At 41.5% G+C, this 24198-nt stretch overlaps 1 protein-coding gene across 1 annotated transcript in view; it reads right to left on the minus strand.

Annotated features, from left to right (window-relative positions):
• Positions 1–3788: 3788 nt before the first annotated feature.
• Positions 3789–24198, minus strand: part of LOC139471302 (uncharacterized) — a 39146-nt gene continuing 18736 nt past the window's right edge. Inside the window, exons 2-9 of the mRNA XM_071253610.1 lie at positions 23627–23966; positions 22193–22301; positions 20350–20499; positions 17692–17853; positions 14467–14552; positions 8112–8235; positions 5928–6077; positions 3789–4220 (exon numbers count right to left, since the gene is read on the minus strand). Of these exons, the coding sequence (XP_071109711.1) occupies positions 4116–4220; positions 5928–6077; positions 8112–8235; positions 14467–14552; positions 17692–17853; positions 20350–20499; positions 22193–22301; positions 23627–23955 (1215 nt within the window). The 5' untranslated portion in view covers positions 23956–23966 and the 3' untranslated portion in view covers positions 3789–4115. The remainder of the gene's footprint in view (positions 4221–5927; positions 6078–8111; positions 8236–14466; positions 14553–17691; positions 17854–20349; positions 20500–22192; positions 22302–23626; positions 23967–24198) is intronic.

Below are 24198 nucleotides of genomic sequence, written 5' to 3' on the forward strand. Positions count from 1 at the left end.
AACTCTGCACAGCAAATCAAGGAGCCTTAGGCGACTGGGCCACCCGTGCCCCCATCTTCATAGGAAGAAGGTACAGATGTGGATGCAGTTTTTGCAGATTGTTACATCAACTTGATCAGTGATAAACATCAAGTTTCTAAAGTTCACTTTAAACTTCAGTGTCTGAAACTCAGCAGAGTAAACTGAGAGCCTTCAGCACCAGCACATTTGAGAAACCTTAGGCCCAGTGATACAAGAGTAGGCCCAAACATTTTAGCTGAGGCAGAGAGACACACTCTTGCAATATTAACTGCAAAACACAACCAGTCAACCAGCTACTGCTATCACACCGAGTTCCCAGAGACTCTTGTGTGATAGATGACGCCTACATTTATCAGGAAATTATCAGCCTGTAAAACATCTTTGCGACTACATGTCATACACCATCTGAAAGGTCTAATCCTACCGCTTATAAATATGAGAGTTACGTTTATCACATTACTTAAAAAATGCTTATGAATAATTACTTTAATAAACTGCAGGCTGTAAGGGCCTGATGAAATATAAAACTATCAGCCTGAGAACAAACTCGGGCCTATGGGCCGATGTCTATTTTAAACACTGCTATAAATATATTTTGTTTATTGCGTTAATAGGGTTAAAACCTTTGATATGACCTTGACCTTCTATTTGGACAGTGTGGTACAAAACACTTCCTTTCATGGTATTCCTGAATTCGATTTACATCCATTTTGGTGACAAACCTTGAAACATCATCAGGGCGACTCTTGAATTCGAAGCCATGATATAGATTCTGGTATGCGCTAAGGGACACAGCTCATTAAAGAGGGTTCAATTCATGCACTTTGTGCAGACACGCCCTTATAACATTTACACAGACGGATTTGCATACTGACAGCGAGTCTATCATTCGTTGTAAGTCAATTGTGTCAGGTATACAAACGAATATGGTCAACACCACACTGAGAAGTTCTGCAACAAATCATCACAGTATTTCACTGGTTTCATAGCTAGGAAAACACAAATTGACACAGGTAACCAAAATTACGAAACCACGAACATGAGTATTGTGCTGACATAATAAAAATCACCATTGGGGCCACTTTGGCTTGAAGCCAATGATCAGCAGTTCCTGGCACACCAAAGGGACAAAAACTGTGCAGCGACCCACAACCCCTCAGATCACAGGTAATACGGCATGTGATATTCAGGTCTGAGAAATCTTCATATCAAATCGAGGGCAAGGTAACACCAATAACAACTAAAACTACAATTTAACAAGTAATTACATACTTGACAATCATATCTAACAACAGATGCCATCGTATGCAAGAGCTGCATTTGATGAACAAACAAATCAATATCGCTCTTTAACAGTTCCAGCTTAAGACTGTGAGTTCTTACCCTTGTATAATATTAGTAAAAATGGATATTGTGAGGCTTGTACTGTTGGACTGTATTGCAGTGAGTTTTACGCCGCTTTTAGCAATATTCCAGCAATGTCAGAGCGGGGGACACCAGAAATGGGCTTCACACATTGTACCCATGTCGGGAATCGAACCCGGGTCTTCAGCGTGACGAGCGAACGCTTTAACCACAAGACTACCCGATCGCCCCAGAGTATACTGCCAAGAATGGGCATCACACTGAAACTTTGCTTGGAACAGAACCTGAGTCTTTGGTATTACCCCTTTAACCCTGACCCCCATGGATGGGTGAGTGAGTGAGTATGGTTTTAGGCCGCTTTTAGCAATATTTCAGCAATATCACGGCGGGGGACACCAGAAATGAGCTTCATACGTTGTACCCGTGTGGGGAATCGAACCCGGTCTTCGGCATGACAAGCAAACGCTTTAACCACTCGGCTACCCCTCCACCGCTGACCACCACAAAGAAACAATTCAATTTTACTAATGCTGGGAGGCCCAATCCACAATGCGATCAACGTTACAATGATCGTAGGTCTATATTGAAGTGTGGGAGTTATGATCAGCTTAGGACTAAGATCACTTTGTAGAATGGTTCCACAAAGCAATCTTAGCACTATGACAGTCGTATGTCTGTGTTAAAGTATGGGAGATATGATCCTCTTAGCACGAAAATCACTTTGTGGTATGGTTCCACAAAGCAATCTTAGCACTATGACTGTCGTATGTCTGTGTTAAAGTATGGGAGATATGATCCTCTTAGCACTAAAATAACTTTGTGGTATGGTTCCACAAAGCTATCTTAGCACTATGACAGTCGTATGTCTGTGTTAAAGTATGGGAGATATGATCCTCTTAGCACTAAAATCACTTTGTGGTATGGTTCCACAAAGCTATCTTAGCACTATGACAGTCGTATGTCTGTGTTAAAGTATGGGAGATATGATCCTCTTAGTGCTAAGATCACTTTGCGGAACAGGCTTACAAGGACAAATTATCTCTTTCCAGTTCTCTATCTGCCCACAAATATCAATCGGTCAGCCACTAAGTCAATCAATATAAAAATATTGCTTTTTGATGAATCAATATTTTTGCAGACCTCTATTCCCAGGGAACGATTATCATAAACAAGATGTTTTTGATTTCCAATTAACAATAACAAATGACTAAAAACACACAATGAAAACACAATCAAATCACACATAAGTTAACACATGCAAAACTTGGAATGTCAGATTAATTCACTGGTACCTCCCAACCTTCTATTGCCAATTAAAAAATTCAAACCCAGACTAGCAGATCCTGGCTTTGCTCAGTTGCGGTATTGTGACAAAGCAGTCAAGTGAAAACTTAACGGGTTACCAGAGACATATAAAATACTCAACTCGCTCCCGTGTAATACCAATTTTATGAAACAAGTGAACAGTTCTGGTATCTGACGAGCAATTCACAAGATGCATAAAATTGGTGATACTAAACTTGGGGGCGAGTTTAGTATCAATTTATTGCTTGACGTTTAAACCTTTTTTTAGAATTTCAAAGTCGTGCATAAATATAGGCAGACATCTACGTGATCCACAGCATAATCCAATTGAGTTTAACAAAACAATACTTCAAACAGGCTTCTACCTGAGATATTGCTTTGGTGAGATCATTATATCTCCCAGGAGATATCAGTACAATGAAATTGCATCACAATACTGAGCAGGCCATTGTGATGTCATTGGTTACCATGACATCATTATCAAATGACATCATTAATCTCTCTGCCACTGAAGCTCGTGAGCTGTACTTTTCACTCTTTTACACTCATGATAAGGTTATCACTGTCCACAAACTTTGGGATGATTTGAGATGGTGATTAGAATCTCACCCTCGGACTTTCAACTTTTATGACTATTTGATATCAAAAGACACGTGTGAGATTCTCTAAATGTGACCAATCAGGAGAAAAGGGACCTGACAGGTGCGAGAATACAATTACCGTATTCGACGTAATAAGCGCCCAGGGCGCTCTCAAAATTAGAAATAGGGGGCTCTTATAAGAATATTATTTTGGTGAAAAAAATCAGAGTTAAAAGATCGTAGATTTCGTGGTTTATGCTGACAGCCTGAAAAGTTTATATACAACAGATATATTTTTTCAGGACTTAAATGCCCATAATTAAGGGTACATATAACACACGAGTGCGTATTATACACGAATAAATAAGTCTTGTGTACACTGATCAATCGGAAGGGGTGCTAATTGAGATTGTTCACTAGCCAATATACATGTATTAGCAAATATCGTCGTGGGCGCTTATTAGAGCAGAGCGCTTATTACGTCGAATAATGTCAACTTACTTCTGTGATGTCATGTGTCTCTGTAATATATATGAATTGAAGATTGTGAATTGTATTTTTGTGTTCCGAAAATGCCGTAGTTCTAAAATATAATGAAAAGTCAAAACGTGATTTTTCACCCATATGGTCCTTTGTCTCATGGTCGGTCACGAATATTGGTTTGTCACACATACACAAACTGCAATGTTAGAACACGCAGACAAAAAAAACCTCAAGAACACAAATACATACAGTGACATTCAAATGTGGTAAGACGAAAATAAAAATATGTCCAAATATGGAACATAAAAAAACAGAATAAATGAGGCATGTGCCCACAGGTATAACAGCGCCCCCTAGTGTCTACTCCTTCTTGTTGACATTCTCGACTTGCTTGATGATCTTGGATGTGACCTCCTTCCCATGAGCCAAGAGCTTCTGGGGCAGCAGCGACATGAACACTTTAACCTACGGCAGACAGACGATAATTGCATCAAAATTAAATATGGCCTTTTTTTAGCAGTTTATTTACAAACCTTTTCTCAAAACTGGGGACAGTATGGGTGTTCATTCAGCTTAAAAATACATCATTAAAAATAAACGTCATTAGTATGAAATAATAGTCAAATGTCATGACTGAGCATTCCATACCGTGATAAATGAATACATCTTTGTAATGTGTAGTGGTTGGTTGGTTGGTTTGTTTGTTGTTAAACGCCACACTCAGCAATATTCCAGCTATATGACGGCGGTCTGTAAATAATCGAGTCTGGACCAGACAATCCAGTGATTAATATCATGAGCATCAGTCCATGCAATTAGGATTGATGACGTGCATCAACCAAGTCAGCAAGCCAGACCTCCCGATCCCGTAAGTCGCCTCTTACGACAAGCATAGACGCCGTTTTACAGCATGCATGGGTTGCTGAAGACCTATTCTACCCCGGATCTTCACGGGTCACAATGCAACCTGGATGTTTGTAGTGAGTGAGTGAGTATGGTTTTACGCCGCTTTTAGCAATATTCCAGCAATATCACAGCGGGGGACACCAGAAATGGGCTTCATACATTGTACCCATGTCGGAATCGAACCCTGGTCTTCAGCGTGACCAGCGAACTATGCTACCCCGGAATCTTCACGGGTCACTTTGTAGTGCATTACATGTATTTAGTACTATTTACCATATAAACAGCGGAATAAACCAAATTTAACTGTGTTGTACATATTGTAGGAAGATATGGCATTTTGTGTTTGGTGTCTTATTCATCATCATCATCATCATCATCATCATCATAGGCCATTTATATTTATGTGCATATTTCCACACCATATTTCAATAGTTAGATTGACAGAACGCTGTAATATAACTGGAATATTGCTCAATGTGGCGTTAAACTAAAAAAGAAAAGAAAAAAAGAACCCCTGTCAAGTTCTCTCTATTTCACTTGGCAAATCTTTACAGCATTGAAATGGGAACAGTATTCAACATTATTGTTTTTAGTAAACATTGATGGGACGTCAAGTGTCGCTCGTCCAGGTATGACAGGAAATTTGTGATTTTTCTGTTTGGATTCAGTTACAGTTTCCTTTTAAAAGTTGAACAGTTCGTCTCCACCTGGTGTACGTCTTCAATTTCCGAAGCACTAAATGGGCATAGAATTATTAATTTTTATATCAGTTTGTACAAGGAGACAACAAGGGGAGTGATAATATACAAAGGGAGATAAGTACTGGAACAGGGGAAATAACACTGTTTATCATCCAAAACAGGAGCGCACATGAGATATATCGATCAAGCGATATCAACATTGTAGGTATCGCTGCAATGAAACTCCACAATGCTTTGCAGACCATTGTGATGTCATTGGTTACCATGACGTCACAATCAAATGACATCACTAATGGCTCTGCTACTGTAGCTGTTAGCAGTACTTTTTACACTTAAGACACTGCTTATTACTGTCTACAAACTGAAAAAAGTTGGAAGAATGATGTTGGATGATAAATAAAATCATGCCCTCATGTCTTTTGATATCAAATATATCAACACTCATTGATGAAAGTGGAAAAACAGCTCGGCAAGCCGCGGAGTTTTTCCACTTTTATCAACTCATGTTGATAAATTTGTTATCAAAAGACACTTGGGTGAGGTTCTCCGTATAACTCCCACTGACCTGGTCGGGGGGCAGCAGGGTGTGGAAGTGGGCTGGCAGACGGGAACGCTTCAGGTTGTCCGCCTTGAGGATCTCCTCCAGAATCACCAGGTAGTTATTCCTGTTCATGAACTGACCAGACACAGCGATGGTCTCCTCTACATTGTAGGCCTGCAATACAGAGGGGTGGATGGATGGATGGATGGATGGATGGACAGACGGATGGATGGAGGAAGGGAGGGATGAACTGACCAGACATAGCGATGGTCTCCTCTACATTGTAGGCCTGCAATACAGAGGGGTGGATGGATGGATGGATGGATGGATGGACAGACGGATGGATGGAGGAAGGGAGGGATGAACTGACCAGACATAGCGATGGTCTCCTCTACATTGTAGGCCTGCAATACAGAGGGGTGGATGGATGGATGGATGGATGGATGGACAGACGGATGGATGGAGGAAGGGAGGGATGAACTGACCAGACACAGCGATGGTCTCCTCTACATTGTAGGCCTGCAATACAGAGGGGTGGATGGATGGATGGATGGATGGATGGACAGACGGATGGATGGAGGAAGGGAGGGATGAACTGACCAGACACAGCGATGGTCTCCTCTACATTGTAGGCCTGCAATACAGAGGGGTGGATGGATGGATGGATGGATGGATGGACAGACGGATGGATGGAGGAAGGGAGGGATGAACTGACCAGACATAGCGATGGTCTCCTCTACATTGTAGGCCTGCAATACAGAGGGGTGGATGGATGGATGGATGGATGGATGGACAGACGGATGGATGGAGGAAGGGAGGGATGAACTGACCAGACACAGCGATGGTCTCCTCTACATTGTAGGCCTGCAATACAGAGGGGTGGATGGATGGATGGATGGATGGATGGACAGACGGATGGATGGAGGAAGGGAGGGATGAACTGACCAGACACAGCGATGGTCTCCTCTACATTGTAGGCCTGCAATACAGAGGGGTGGATGGATGGATGGATGGACAGACGGATGGATGGAGGAAGGGAGGGATGAACTGACCAGACACAGCGATGGTCTCCTCTACATTGTAGGCCTGCAATACAGAGGGGTGGATGGATGGATGGATGGATGGACGGATGGATGGACGGATGGATGGATGGATGAACGGATGGATGGAGGAAGGGAGGGATGGACTGATGGATGGAGGAAGGGATGGATGGATGGATGGATGGATGAAGGGATGGATGGATGGATGGATGGAGGGATGGATGGACGGATGGATGGACAGATGGATGGATGGAGGAAGGGAGGGATGGACTGATGGATGGAGGAAGGGATGGATGGATGGATGGACGGATGGATGGATGAATGGATGGATGGATGGATGGATGAATGGATGAAGGGATGGACGGACGGATGGATGGAGGAAGGGAGGGATGGACTGATGGATGGAGGAAGGGATGGATGGATGGTTGGATGGAGGGAAGGGTGGGTGGACTGATGGATGGATGGATGGATGGACGGACGGATGGATGGAGGAAGGGAGGGATGGACTGATGGATGGAGGAAGGGATGGATGGATGGATGGATGGAAGAAGGGAGGGATGGACTGATGGATGGATGGATGGACGGATGGATGGATGGAGGAAGGGAGGGATGGACTGATGGATGGAGGAAGGGATGGATGGATGGATGGAGGAAGGGAGGGATGGACTGATGGATGGAGGAAGGGATGGATGGATGGATGGATGGATGGATGGATGGATGAAGGGAAGGGTGGGTAGATGGATGGATGGATGGATGGACGTATGGACGGCAGATGGATGGATGAAGGGAAGGGTGGACTGATGGATGGGCAGATGGATGGATGGACAGACTGATGGATGAATAGATGGAAAGATTGATGGATGAATGGATGGACGGACAGAAGGATGGACAGATGGATGGGTGGATGAACGGAATGAAGGATGGATGGCTAGGTGGATGGACAGACTGACTGATTAATGGATGGACGGACGGACGGTCGGTCCTTCTATTGAGGGAGGGAGGGGGAGAGAGAGGGTACAAATATAACAGTTACAATAGAAACTCTTAAATTCTGGCCTTAACCTGATTATTTGCACACCGCCGTCAGACAGCTGGAATATTATTGTGTTTTGCATTCAACAACAAGCAAACAAAACTAACTTCTACATGAACCGGAACTGTGACCTACCTGGTGGAACCAGCCGGCCGGGATGACCAGGAACTCGCCGGGATTCTGATCGAACTCTATGTAGTGCGCCCTTTTGTACAGGGGATACTTGTTGTAGTCCTCACTGTCAAATGTGTCAATCGGGCTGAAATATTGACACAGATCACAATCAGAGAAGTGGTTCAAATCAACTGATCACACACAACTTTGTCCTGCCACAAAAATATATCACTATCCATATCTGAATCATTTTAACATGAAAGGTAGGTCCTCTAAATCTGGTTACAATAATTGTAAGGTATTTGAAATCGGTCACAAATATAAGTCGTATTTAGGTGAACTGCACACCATGTTTAATGTAACCTCAAACCCATCATGAAGTTTCAAACAAATGATTTTCATGAGCACTTATTATTCCCCAAGCTCCTCACAGCAATGATTTGCTTCCTACACAGCCTATTTCGAGAGCTCAATAAAGGAGTAACGTGGAGTTCACGTGTCTTAATTCTGATAACTAAAATACTCTCTGAAAAGAGATTATGACAAAATTGTTTGCACAAACAAACATTTAATTAAAGATTAACTTTGTAAAAAAATTTATCTAGTTTGTGGGAATTAACATGATTTTGGAAACAAGTAAAGTTTTAAGGACATGGGGACTGGCAGCTATCACAAATTATCAGCCTGTTTCTAGAAATGTCAGAAACTTACTTGAACACTAAAATGCTGCCAAAATTGAATGCTGTTTTAACATTCATTATGGAAAACTTCTAGCCTATAGTACACTGAACAAAATGTGCACATTGCTGTATAAGTGCAATAATCATGAATGCGACGTTAAACCCCATTTCACCTTTGCATCGCCTGAATAAAATGTCTGTATATAGTGTGTGAGGGAGTTGGCTTTTCTGCCACTTTTAGCAATACTAAGATCATGGCAGGGGACACCAGAAATGAGCTTTACATGTTGCATCAATAAATTACGTAAGCTGGCCCCGAAGTAGTAAGGTTGTATTTAAAATAGAATAGATATAACAGTACTCCACTGAGAATCTTCAGCAAATTGCTCAAATTGGCTCATGTGAAATAATAATTAATGCCATAAACTCCCTGAATTCTGAGTGTAAAAAAATTACTTTCACAACCTAATTCATAGTTTTATCATATCTAAGATCAAGGCCAAGCCAATTTATAAATAATTTCACCAACAGGCTTATTCTTGATGTATCAAGAGTGAAAAAGAAAAAAAAAGAAAATTTGCTAATTTATAAAAAAAATTGTTCAAATTTTTAATGTTAGTTTCTTGCAAAAGTAATAGACCTCAAATCAACACTTTCTACCAGAATTTCTACTGGTATTTATGTCATTTTCCCATCTGTCATATTGATCCATGAGAGTGAATTAAATTGGCGTGGCCTCACACAAATTAAAATTTTAAGGTGAGAAAATACAAAAATGTGCATTTAGGGATAGACCAAGGAAAACACAAAGCATTGACAAGAAAAGCGATCGCCAGAAATGCTTCATATTCAGTGCAACTAAACACATCCAGGCGGTGGCTCCATGCAATGGATGCAGCAGTGTTCTGTACAAAAGCCCCCAAAACAAACACAATCAAAATACAAAAAAAAAAAGCCCTGGCGTGACCAATGCTTCCAAATGTCAGTTCTAGTTTTTTGCTCCATAAGTTTTTTTCCAGTTTATTTGATTAATAGCGGAAGCACCATCCCTGATGTGCGTCTGTTTTGTGCCAGTCAGCAAACTCAAGCTATGAAAACAAAACATGTGGATGACTTTCCCAAACTTCAACAAGTGTTGTCTTTATCTTCTGAATCGGATGCCAAAGACTAATGATATGAATCGTCTATAGTACCATGTGATTCTGAAACTCAGTTGTAAAGCAACTGATACTACGAAACGAGTGTCTTGATTTGATTGATGCAACATGAAAATAGATTTCGGTTAACAAACACGACACATTCGTAACAGACACCTCCATAATGGAAAATTTAGTTCTTGTGACTATTTTGCATAAATTGGCACATCATTTGTATGAATTAAGAAGAAATCCTATTTTTGTATTTTAGTTGTCCTTATGGTTGAAATGTTAATCACTCTCCCAAAGTTGGTTTGTTTGTTTGTTGTTTAACGCCGCACTCAGCGATATTCCAGCTATATGACGGCGGTCTGTAAATTATCGAGTCTGGACCAGACAATCCAGTGATTGATATCATGAGCATCGATCCACCCAATTGGGATCGATGACCATGCATCAACCAAGTTAGCGAGCCTGACCACCCAATCCTGTTAGTCGCCTTTTACGATAAGCATAGTCACCTTTTACGTCAAGCATGGGTTGCTGAAGACCTATTCTACACCGGAATTTTCTCCTATTCATGGTAACCTTTGCGCAAACACAAATAACTTTAGTGGTTAGTTAATATTCTATAACTGTTTGGGCAAGTGAGTAATATTTTCTCATTGGGAACCGACAGCGCCTTGATACTTACCATTTCTCTGGTAGAGTCTCAATCAAACAACATAAATAATCTGGATTGCACATATAGATAAAAACTAGGAACAAGTATCGTATCATGCATAGTGACAACAAGAGAGAGAGTCTAGATCCCAAGGAACAAATAGCGAGAAGATACAACAGATGGTTCCTCACTCATACAACACCAGAAACAGACAGAGAGAACATGTTCATAACAGATATTACTTCCAGAGAAGTACAGCAGGAAAATACAGAAATATATGGTCAATACATTAACACCAATTTAAAACATACCCTGCACAAAAAGTTCAGCAATATACTCACAATCATAAATATCAACAATAAAGTCAACGTTAAAACAAATCGATGATTGTATTGTGCTGACCATGAGTGAGTGAGTGAGTGAGTGAGTGAGTATGGTTTTACGCCGCTTTTAGCAATATTCCAGCAATATCAAGGCGGGGGACACCAGAAAGGGGCTTCACACATTGTAACCATGTCGGGAATCGAACCCGGGTCTTCGGCGTGACAAGCGAACGCTTTTACCACTAGGCTACCTGACCACCCCTACTGACCTTCAGAATTCTGATAATATAATGCTATATGATGGTAACCTGTATTAGTCAGTCTCAGTTTTCTGATTTCAGAGTTTGGACAAGGAAACCAATGGTCAATAGTGTGAGCTTCAGATAACTGAACATCAACCTGAGCCGCATTCCTCAAAGCGATCTTAGCGCTACGATGATCGTAAACCTTTGTTAAAGTATAGGACTTACGATCATCTTAGTGCTAAGATAGCTTTGAGGAACGGAGCTCAGGACTGGTTCAACAAGGGACCATCTCAGGAGAATGCAGTGAAGCCCAGTTGACCCCAGTGGACCCCGTGACATTGTACTTCAGTTTCTGGATTACTGAACCATGGACACTGAGTGATGTCCCTTGAAACAGCAATCATCCAGGGGCCAGGGCCCCGTTCCACAAAGCCATCTCAGCGCTAAGGTGATCGTTACTCCCATAATTTAACAAATACTTACGACTGTTGTAGGGCTATGATATCTTCGTGGAATGGGGCTCTGGTTTCTTGACCAAAGGGTCCTAACAGAACTAGGGCTGGGACGATACACCAACTGGGCGATCTGATACGTGTCACGATACCTTGTTCACAATCCGACACTTATCATGATACTTGTATGTGCTCTTATCTGTGGTCTTTAAACCATATGTTTATCAGCTTATCCTTGGAACCAAACACAAGTGTTGTAAACTAGGGCTAGGACGATACACAGAAAGTGCGATCCGATATGTATCGATACTTGCATGTGCTCTTATCTGTGGTGCGTAAGCCATCTTTTTCATAGACAGGATGGCCAAATACCTGGCACACTGATGATTTACAGTTGGCAGTGTCATGGATGAAAATATGTATGTTTTCACAACTCATTTTCACTAGTATTTAATGTTTGGTGTAACATTTATTAAAGAATACATTTAAGGTGAGAATCAATACTTTTTACTAAGTGTGTGATTGTGATAGACACTTGTATCAAGAAGTTTTAGTTTTTTTGTTTGTTTGATGTTTAACGCCGCACTCAGGAATGTTCCAGCTATATGAAGGCGGTCTGTAAATAATCGAGTCTGGACCAGACAATCCAGTGATTGATGTCATGAGCATCGACCCACGCAATTGGGATCGATGACATGCATCAACCAAGTCAGCGAACCTGACCACCCGATCCAATTAGTCGCCTCTTACGACAAGCATAGTCGCCTTTTATGGCAAGCATGGGTTGGTGAAGACCTATTCTACCCCGGATCTTCACGGGTCTTATCAAGAAGTAAAAAGTCGCGATGTGTCCATGTATCGTCCCACTAGTAGACAGAAACGTTTGAGTTTGTAAACAGGATTGTGAGTAGTTGCTCAGGAATATTTTGTGCAGAGTATGTTCACAGAAACCAAGAAATTAGCGAATCATTGCATGTCAAGTCCTCACTACACATGTTCATGTACCACAACACATTCCTGTCCTATCAGATTAAAAAAAAATATATATATATATAAAAAAAAAAAATAAAAAAAAAAATGTTTATATTTTCTTTTATAAAAATGAGGTCAACCATGTGGGCCACATGGGACAGGGATTTAGCACCTCAACATATGTTTTACCTTACACGCAAAATACTTTCTTTGAGCATATATTTATTCATTTGAGTCAATCGATATTTTTAAACCAATAACCAAACCATTTATTATATCAATAAATCTTCTTAATAGCTGTTTCATACATCCACAACTGCTGAAATCTTTAAAACATAAATATTATATTGCTCTGAAGTCATTGCTAAACTACAACTGAATTTGACAAAACTTACAACACAATTTGGACATCTGGATGCTTTTTTTGCCAGACACAGACAAGTAATTCCAATTGAAAATCAGAGCTAACTTCCTGTACCCATGGTAACACTTTCCAACTAGTGGGTACTTTAACCAAATGAGAACTGATTGCGAGTCAAGTTTACAAACACTTGACTGTCACTTCCTTGCAAGTGGTTCACGGTTTTTTTCATTACTGATTAAATAAACAATCCGTTAAGTTATTATTGGGGACTTATTCATCTATATACAAGATATGACTTCAATATATTTTGGTGTTTATGGAGATATATAAGATAGCTACGTGATAAATCGCAAAGAATGAAGTGTGGTTTATTTCATGATAAAACATGATTCTATAATGATGTCATATCTGGAGATTCAAACATGCGCTCGCAATTTGATGATGTCATAAATTGGACGACATTATTTTTACAAGGGAAGTGTCTAGAGTGAGTTGTTCCCCATGGATGTGGCTGGACAATGCAGATGAATGCAATGCCCGAACAATCGCATCCAAAATTGGGATAGATATGACAATTGGTATTGGGAGAAAAGGTACAGATAACTGACGTTAAAATAATGAGAATACCAAACTTAACTCCCCTGTACATAAAATGGAATTGTCCAATAGTGCTGTTGTCGGATTGTATTTAGGGAGTCAACATTATGTAAATATGGGTTAATATTTTAACAGCTTGTACAATTTATTGACACCCTCAAAAAGGGCTGTTCGAAATGTTGATATCTCATATAAGAAATAAACGACTCATGGTCATTGTTAATCGTACAATAAAACAACGCAGGGAAAATAAACCATGAGGGCTGCACCCTGCAGTGTGTGATAAACGACTCCAAAATGAGTGAACATAGGTTTCTACACTTACCGTATTCGACGCAATAAGCGCCCCGCTCTAATAAGCGCCCACAGCGATATTTGCTAATATATTCGCTAGTGAACAATCCCAGTTAGCACCCTTTCTGATTGATCAATGTACACAAGACTTATTTATTCGTGTATAATACGCACTCGTTTGTTATATACACTCTTAATTATGGGCAATTCAATTCTCGAAAACATATCTATCATGTATAATACACACACATTCTTCTTTTATATCATTTCAGGCTGTCAGCATAAACCACAAAATTTACAATCTTTCAACCTCATTTTTAATCTCACCAAATTTATATTCTAATAAGAGCCCCCTTTTTCTAATTTTGAGAGCACCCTGGGCGCTTTTTACGTCGAATACGGTATACTTAAATAAATGCAAAAATATATGGAGTCAAATCTTGAACATAGAATCATCAAATGTTCACAGACAATGACAGCAAACATCCTGCTTTTTCACACCAAAAACACTCCTATAATAAAAAGGACAATAGACATGTATGTGTTGTGATACTTGACAACAAAATATACGAGTCATGCTGCACGACCGTGCTCACAGCTACCCACAACACGATGCACAACACGATGCACAACACCACGGTCACAGTACCTATTGTATTTCCTACACTCTAGCGGAAACCCGCACATTTTGTTGGATTTTACCGACAAAAGATGGTCCTGTCCGGGAGGAAACAGCTTGAAAAATAAAATAAGACCAGTTTCCATTAATACCATAGAGTCAGCGGCAGAAACTAACCTTTTTAGTCCACTGGTCCTTAAAAAATGATAACATATAGCAAAAACCTTAAAAAAGCAAATTTCTACTAGTCCTTATGATACCTTAACTATTGAGCAGTTTGGCAAGGACTACAGGACTAGTGCCAGTTTCTAACACTGCAGTGAGTCACAGTGAGTGAGTGAGTGAGTGAGTGAGGTTTAACCACTAGGCTACCCGACCACCCGTGACTCACAGTGAGCCAGATGGGTTAAACACTGCCATGATCAGTATTCCAGTTATATCACAGACATTGGTGAAACCCACAATCATGGCGTGGTGCTGACAAACCTAGAAACATTATCAGGACAAATCTGAGATTTGAACCCACAATCGTAAGTTTCTGGCATTTCCTGGAGACACCAAGCAGGGAACCAAACCTAGGTCTTAGGCGTCACAAGCGAACACTTTAACCACCACCCTACCTAGTCATTTCCATCTTTAAATTTTGGTTTTGGTTTGTTGTTTAACGCTGCACTCAACAATATTCCAGCTATGTGACGGCAGTCCCTAAATAATCGAGTCTAGACTAGACAATCCAGTGATGGACATCATGAGCATCGATCTAAGCAATTAGGATACAATGACATGCATCAACCAAGTCAGCCAGTCTGACCACCCGATCATGTTAGTCGCCTCTTAGGACAAGCATACACGCCTTTTACGGCAATCATGGGTTGCTGAAGACCTATTCTACCCTGGATCTTCACGGGTCTCCATCTTTCAAGAAAACAATAAACATTGAAAACCATTAAATGTATTAAAGAAAACAATTCAAATTACATACACACATTTCAATCCCTGCTTAAATCATTTATTTTCTCCACTGACTAAATGTTTGACTAAATGAGTTCTTGTTTGAACAATTCTTGTTCCAATAAAGGCAGTCCTGTTACCTCAAAGTATTCCCTCTTATTTCCAAGTACCAATCAAGGTCCCATCATTTACTGTAAATCGTAAAATTAAAGCGTCTCCAAAAGAATGCGACCACTGTACCCTAGCCAAAAATGCGACTCAAAATGCGACACCTCCTCCTCTCAAGCATCAGTGGATTTCTGTCTGAAGATGTCCTCAGTCAGGTTTAGAATCCTCACCTTAATCCAACCTTACATTAATCCAATCACACACCAAATAGCACCGCTTATTAGCGCTGAGTAGAGTACTTCCGCTAAAACAATATATGCTCGCTGGATCGTGTCGGCCTTTGATAGTCGCAAAGAACAAAGGGTGGTGTCAATACAAGTGCTGCTCAATAATGAGTGGTGTGGAATACATCAGCGTATGTCCAAGTTGGTATTTTTGCTATCCAAAATGTCTTATTGTTGATATAAATGCGATGTTTAAAAATGTGAGCAAAAACCACTTGCATTTTTCGCATTTCATTCACGCTCGCCTTGATTTCAAGATTTACAGTATTCATTCACAAAGGACCGCAGCCTTAGTCTAGTGGGTAAATGATCTGTCAGGTGAGTGGCTGCGTTGTACCGAAAGACGTAAAAGATGGTACTTGTTGTTTCCCTGCCTGACGCTCTGCATTAAGGGGCTAAACCAAGGACTGGTCGGCTGAGAGTCAGTATAGCGTGTCAGAGTGGGTTATCCATGTTAAAATGCAGCATTGTATCTAAGAGGGGAAGCTCCATAAAACCGGTATAAGTTCGGGCTAGTACAAGCAGCCACACACATGCAAGCACAAATCTTGAACGCGATGTTAAACCCCATTTCATCTCATGCACAAAGGATTCCTTGGTACAGGACCATCTTCCTGAGGCAAGGGAGTCAACTGACTATAAAAGTCCCTTGCCTCAGGAAGATGGGAAACATTCAAGACATTCAAACACTCAAGACTGAAACACCATCTTAAACCAAACCGGAGAATGTATAAGCAACATGTAACAAATGTTATATTTTGGAAAACAATTTCTGAGTAAAGTACTGATTCTATTACTTTTTCCAGGATAGATGCAGGAACGCATCTAGAGCTCTACTGGCTGATGGTGTGACAGTATTCAAGTGTTTGCTACCAGGAATTGTTTGAAACACTAAATCCATGCTTACAATACCATGATTCTTGGCCATATCTCATCACCAAACTCAATTAGTTCTTGCTGCAGCTAAACAAAATTCAGAGGACATCCCATTGCGGGTCATGTCAGGACGACCTTTTCATCTGACCAATCAGAGCATCGCTTATCAGATCATGAAAATGACAGTTGGAATGTGATTTTTGATCGTGCAACTTCGAAAAAACAACATACAGGGTATTCAGAATGACAGTTATGGGCTTCATGTCTGTATTCATACAATCTAGACCATCTATTAGCCAATCCAGAATGTTCTTTTGTTCAGTTTTTATTTTTTAATCGAGTATATGTCAAAATATGTTTCAAAGCGTAGTCACCAGTTTGAAACTCGTGCCGTAAAGCTCGATTAAGCTGCCTTCTGATTGGCTATTGTCGCTTTTTGTTAGTCATCCCATTGGTCACTCAAAGGTCGCGAAAGGTCAGTCTGACGTGACCCGTAATGGGATGTCCTCAGATCTTTGTTTGGCGGAAGTGAGAACTACCATCTGATTTTAATGAGATTCAAGACCAATACAAAGGACAACTTCTTTTATGAATGTGACATACACCTATGAGCAGCACTCTGGATCTACATATGCCCTCTGAGAACCAATTCCTTCATGACTGTCTTCATTTGCTATGAATTTATATGTCTGACCTTCTACTAGGGGTGTCATTGAATGGAAATGTTAGGACCAATATATCGACTCAAGTACATTTATCACGAAACATCATCATATCAATTAATAAAATTGATTATTCTGAATATGGACATAAATCATCTATGGAGACCTACACTTAATGCTAAACATGAACAAAGCAGATCATTAAATGTTAAAATTTGAATTATCTGCCTTCGCATTGTGCATCTTGACTATCGGAATCTCAATAAATGTAAACGTTTCCGTGGCAATGAATGCATAATTTTGTATCGCTATTCATACATTTGCGTCAATACACTGACACATACCGACACTTCTATATCGTGATGACATCCTACCTTCCACCTCTTCTTGCCTTTGATGACTGCGTTGGTGCCGGTCCAGTTGTAGGGGTCGATATGGAGGGAGGAGCGAGAGTACGCCGTGCCCCACAACAACATACAGTCCCAGGGACGGATTTCTTGAGGAAATAGGTTGAAAAAGTTCTCGGTTGTGTACGTCTGCAAAAAAAAATTGAATAAAACTGCAAAAATATCTACGAGTCCTTCTGATCCTTACACGAAACAAATGTTGTGGGATTTTATCGTCTATACTTCACAGGTTTGTATACACCATGCGTATTACTCATGAATATAATAGTTGCTTTTTAAACCAAAGAGTTCTCCGACCAATAAGCGCCGAGCTTACATCACCCAAACGTCACTGTTTCTCCATGAGAATTTTCGCAACATGTGTCATCGTCTTGCAGCCGTCTGTTCTTTGGATCACCTCAAAGTTGGGCAATGGTGGGGTTGCACAATGTTCATACCTGGAGTAGGGGTGGTCGGGTAGCCTAGTGGTTAAAGCAGTCACTCGTTCACCCGGGTTCGATTCCCGGAATGGGTACTATGTGTGATGCCCATTTCTGGTGTCCCCTGCTGTGATATTGCTGGAATATTGGTAAAAGCAGCGCAAAACCTCACTCACTCACTCACTCACTCAGACATGGCGTAGGGCACATGTGACATCCAGGAGTTGAAAGCTATCAGACTGAAAGTCTTCTGAAAGCAGTCTCTATGAAGCCATGTATGGCTGGCTCACTTGTTCTAATAATAGCAGAGCTATGAGAACGTAGGTGAGGTGAGGTGAGGTGAGGTGAGGTGAGGTGAAATGGGGTTTAACGTCGCGTCCAAGATTATTGCACTTATATAGCGACGTGCATGCACGTGTGTGTGTGTGGCTGCTTGTACTAGTCCAGACTGATGCCGATTTACAGTGCTAGCCCACTGAGATACCATGCAGCAGTTTAACATGAATACCCCACTCAGACACAGTATACTGACTCCGAGCCGACCAGTCCTTGTTTTAGCCCCTTCATGCCGAGAGCCAGACAGGGTGACAACAAGTACCATCTTTTAACGTGTTTTGGTTTGACGCGGCTGGGGATCGAACCCCGGACCTTCCGCTCTACGGGCAGATGCTGTACCACTAGACCACAGAATGAGAAAGCAGGAAATTCAGGGATATTACATTCTGATCCTAATTCTTGAGCCCTACAGTAGGTTACCGGGTAGGATCGGTAATGGGGGGTTGAGTACCCGGGTTGTAAATCAGGACATATCCCAGCCCTACTGTGTACAGATATTTACTGCCACACTAGATGACTGGGCCATCCCTGGACCTGCTTGGTGTAAGGATAAAGTAAATATACTCACCACCAAAAGAAACGTGAATACCATGTTGGTTAAAAAATGATGACTTACTCACACTCAAGAGATATTAGACTGGTTTGATGCACAAATGAGCATACTGTTAAGTAGCTTGAACGGACACTCACGAGCACATCACATGTGACGTCATAGATCCATGACTCGAGATGCACAATTTGTCTCATGCAGGATTAGCGTGTCAAGTTTGGAAATCACATGCAGCATTGTGATAAGAATAAAGACACTGTGGTAACACTTTGTAAGGATGAGATATGTGGATATATCCTAACTTTGTACTCAAACTTCTAAAGGCCTCTTAAAGAAGGTATGTGGTAACACTTGACTGATTGTTAGTTTTGTCATTAAGAGGTACACATTGGAAACATCTCTTCTTAACGTACATACAGTCAAGTCTCGTTAATCCGACACTCGTTAATCCGGCAATCGGCTTTATCTGACACTATTGATGGGAATTCAGTGCTTCTTAGACCTGTTAATCCGACAGTCTCGCACTCCGACTCCAACACACCTAATTTGCAACAAATTTCCGAAATCACTCATTAATCAGTCTCATTAATCCGACACAGTGATCAGCATACTCCGTGGTCATCTGCCCGCGGGAACACAGCTCGTGATTTGATGCAAGACGATTCTGGTTGCTGCATATTACAATGGCTGCAGAGATAAACTTGCTTAACAATAAACAATTAATGCTTTATATAAAAAACCCAGGATTAATTACATGTTTAGATTACCTCAGTCTCATTAAAAATCAGATACAAGTTCTTGCTATCGCCGAGGACATCCCATTACACAAGTCACGTCAGAACAACCTTTGTGAACTATGACCTACCAATGAAATGACTAACAGGTAGTCAACATTAGCCACTTCGAAAGCAGCTTTCTTAAGCTTTGCGGTACCAGTTTCAAAGTTGTGACTTCCATTCCAGACTATGCTTTTTAAAGTATTTTGAATAAGTCATACAGTCCATAACAGTTGTTTTGTGTTAAACTTTAGAGGTTGCATGATTAGAAAACATATTCCGTTAACAATGTAGCATAACAATATGAATATTTATTTTATATTTTTTTAGTACGTGTTTGAATCGTTATTTATTGTGTACTTATCCGATTTGATCACAAACGTTGATACTACTTAATTTTGTTTATCCCACATACTCGTTCATCTGACATAATCATATGCAACCATCGATGTCGGATTAACGGGACTTGACTGTACATGGTTTCGCATTGTGTTTGGTGGCGAGTAAATACATTTTTTATTATTATAAAAAACTGCTTTCTCACACTTGTCTGCACTTGTTTGTAGAGCTGAGGTCGGAGAGGGATGAACAGTTCGTCCTCCAGGTATGTCCAGGTGGTCGGTGAACTCTCCTCAATATGCTGTAGAAATAACTTTAGCGGCAGGGCAAGACTCGAAGCCTGGTTAAGTTTTCCCTGGAAAGAAATTATAATAAACAGTGAGTGAGTGAGCGAGTTGGGTTTAACGCCGCTTTTAACAGTATTCCAGTTATATCACGGCGTGTCAGCTTAATGTGGGAGGAAGCCCAGGTGATGCAGGTCTCAGACGTTTACCACTTCGGTGAAACCCATAAGCACGGGTATGGTGCTGACAAACCTAGAAACATAATCGGGGCGAACCGGGATTCGAACCCAGAATCATAGGTTTCTGGCGTGCCCAAGTGAGGCAACTCTGCACAGTGAATCGCGGTGCCTTAGACGATTGCAATAGTCATCAATAAAATAGTGTGAGTGAGCGAATATGGTTTTACGCCGCTTTTAGCAATATTCCAGCAATATCATGGCAGGGGACACCAGAAATGGGCTTCACACATTGTACCCATGTGGGGAATCGAACCGGGGCAAACGTTATAACCACTAGGCTACCCGACCGCCCCGCAATATCATAGTGCATGAGGGAGTGACTATTATTTTATGTCACAGCTTGTCCTTTAGTCTTAGACAAGGGAAAATCCAGAGGGACCAGTTGTCATCTTCCCAAATCTTTCTATTTTACATAAACCACAAGTTTGAAAAGAGCTGCAGACAAGTTGGATTTGACCCACAGTGTCCACCCCTGATGTTTCATCATGTCAGCTGGATATGGGAGGAAAGCATGATGTGATGCAGGTCTTAGAAATCTCAACTTAGGTGAGTGAGTGAGTGAGCGAGTATGGTTTTACGCCGCTTTTAGCAATATTCGAGTAATATCACAGCATCGGGACACCAGAAATGGGCTTCACACACTGTACCCATGTCGGGAATCGAACCCCGGTCTTCTGCGTGATGAGTGAACGCTTTAACCACTGGGCTACACAGCCGCCCCTCCACTTAGGTGAATTACACAAACATAGAACCATGATCTTGGAGAATATGGGTTTTGTTATTGGCCATTTAGGCTATATATAATGCGCATATTTATTCCACACAGGAGCATGCTCAAAGCGCTATTATTACCCTGGTCACTGGATCAGTGTATACTCAGCAATCATTCTCAGCTCCCTGGGCAGTATACAACCCAAGCTGCCTGCCAAGAAACTCTCAGGAGCCAAGCTACCGAAATGTGGTCACCCATCCAAGGACTCTCCGCGACCAATGTTGCTTAACTTGACCTGATTTGTGACCTGTGTGCTGTGTACGGGACCACGTGCAACTACGGAGATTGTCTCATCATCCTGAAAGATGAGTCTGTGCACAACCAAATGTCATGGCCACTCGTGAAGGTATCTGTCCACAGCCTTCAGCCTAAATGTAACTCCATAATACCAGCCCAGTTCGGCAAGGGTGGAAACTGGGCTTTTATAGTCAGTTAACTCTCTGGCCTCGGGAACATGGACTATCCATAACTCTATGCAGCTCTAAAAAGGGTTTCAATTTATGTTTTTATAAAAATTTGCCTCAGTTTAATCACGTGACTTGAAACATTCCACCAATGCATGGTGGGACCGAGCTAACACATGTAAACATAGCTGAAGTCCAGTGTCACCAGTTATTGTGAGTCGAGATGTTTGAGAAAGTTGCAACTTTGTTTCCATCGTAATGTTAGCAGACGGCAGCAACTGCAAGCCAGGAAATACCGTCCTTACTGAGTTCAGTTACAAGGATTTAAACAGTTCATCCCTTTACTCACATGGACAGCTTTCATGACGACTCTTTCTTCACCGTAATGGTTGACAAAGAACTCTTTGGTCCAGTTGCAGGCTTCCCATTTGGGTATGATGTCAGTAATAAGCACAGGCCTAAACAAAAACCAAGAGTGAGTGAGTATGGTTTTACGCCGCTTTTAGCAATATTCCAGCAATATCACGGCTGGGGACACCAGAAATGGGCTTCACACATTGTACCCATGTCGAGAATCGAACCCGGGTCTTCGGCGTGACGAGCGAACGCTTTAACCACTAGGCTACCCGACCGCCCCTACAAGAAACAAGAAGATGTGAGGCTTCATGCATCATGATTCCTTGCTCCGTATCTCCAGAGCTCACATTGCGGTAAACCTGCACCAGCCTCTGGATCCATTCCCCCAGTTCTCGCAACTATGGGGATCCCATGCTCCGTATCTCCAGAGCTCACATTGAGGTAAACCTGCACCTGCCTCTGGATCCATTCCCACAGTTCTCGCAAACCCAAATTACCCGCCCTTGATCTCCATTTGCCAATCTGATTGGCTACGCTAAGAGCTCTAATTGACCAATCAGAATGTGAATTTACAAACCAGCCTCAGTGTTGGGTTGGCAATGTCAACAACATGGCGGCCAGTCCCACTGATTATGATCGAGTTGGGGAGAAATTCAACATTGGAAAACGGGAAAAATCTTTTTGATGTTTTTGGAAATTCAACATTGAAAAACTCACAAAAATCTTTTGGATGTTTTTGGAAATTCAACACTCAAAAACTTTTAAAAAAATCTTTTGGATGTTCATTGAAACTGGCAGTGGCTCTGGTTTCTAGGTAATATGAGTTACCTCCCTTACCCTTTCCCTTCCTGTAATGTTGACATTTGATTGGTCGTTAAAATGTCAATGAACATCAAGGGCGAATAATTTATGATCGCAAGAACTTTACGAATGGATCCAGGGTTTAGAGTAGGCTTACTAAAATATGTCACAGGCTTGTATGCTCCATCACCTGTAAATACATACCCCCCTTGTAATGTACAACTGCGCTATTTTAATCAACCAAACACGATCCAGTTCCAGCAAGGGTTTGGTTGGTTGGTTTGTTGTTTCACGCTGCACTCAATATTACAGCTAAATGACGGCGGTCTGTAAATAATCAAGTCTGGACCAGACACTCCAGTGATTAATATCATGAGCATCAATCCATGCAATTGGGATCGATGACATGCATCAACCAAGTCAGTGAGCCTGACCACCCGATCCCGCTAGTCGCCTCTTACGACAAGCATAGTCACCTTTTACGGCAAGCATGGGTTGCTGAAGACCTATTGTCTCTCCACTCCATCAGACTATGACGACACCTGTCGCCTCTTACGACAAACATATGCTATTCTTACCAGAATCCCATGGGGTCATTTATTTATGAAACGAGTCAACAACCTACCATTTTCCATCATAGACATCCCAGAATTCCTCCAACTTCAGACCTGATCGCCGGTCTATACCAGCATCATTGTATTTAAAATCATACTTCTGCATGCTCTCGTCTCGAGTAGCAAACGCTGCTTGAAAGTCGAACACATAGGGACTTGTGGACAGATTCACTTGTGTCTCGGTATGTTTCTCCTGCAGCAGTTCTGGCCACTGTATGTGCAGACAGATTCCCATAACGGTTGCCAGGATACCGCAGAACGGTCCCCAAGTCTGAACAGAACTCTTGCCAGAACTGTTCAGTTTCCCAGGAGGCATGGCTGCTTTTTTTGTTCGACTCATTTTGTCCCTACCTGAAAGTGAAACATAATTTTTAAAACTTTTGGTCAAAGCATTCAGGTTAAGAAACCTGCACCAATAAGTGAGTGAGTGAGTGAGTTTGATTTTACGCCGCTTTTAGCAATATTCCAGCAATATCATGGCGGGGGACACCAGAAATGGGCTTCACACATTGTACCCATGTCGGGAATCGAACCTGGGTCTTCGGCGTAACGAGCGAACTGCACCAATAAGACTTAAGCGATC

The sequence above is a fragment of the Haliotis cracherodii genome, unplaced genomic scaffold, assembly GCF_022045235.1.
Source record: "Haliotis cracherodii isolate W230 unplaced genomic scaffold, xgHalCrac1.p SCAF_22, whole genome shotgun sequence".
NCBI lineage: Eukaryota > Metazoa > Mollusca > Gastropoda > Lepetellida > Haliotidae > Haliotis > Haliotis cracherodii.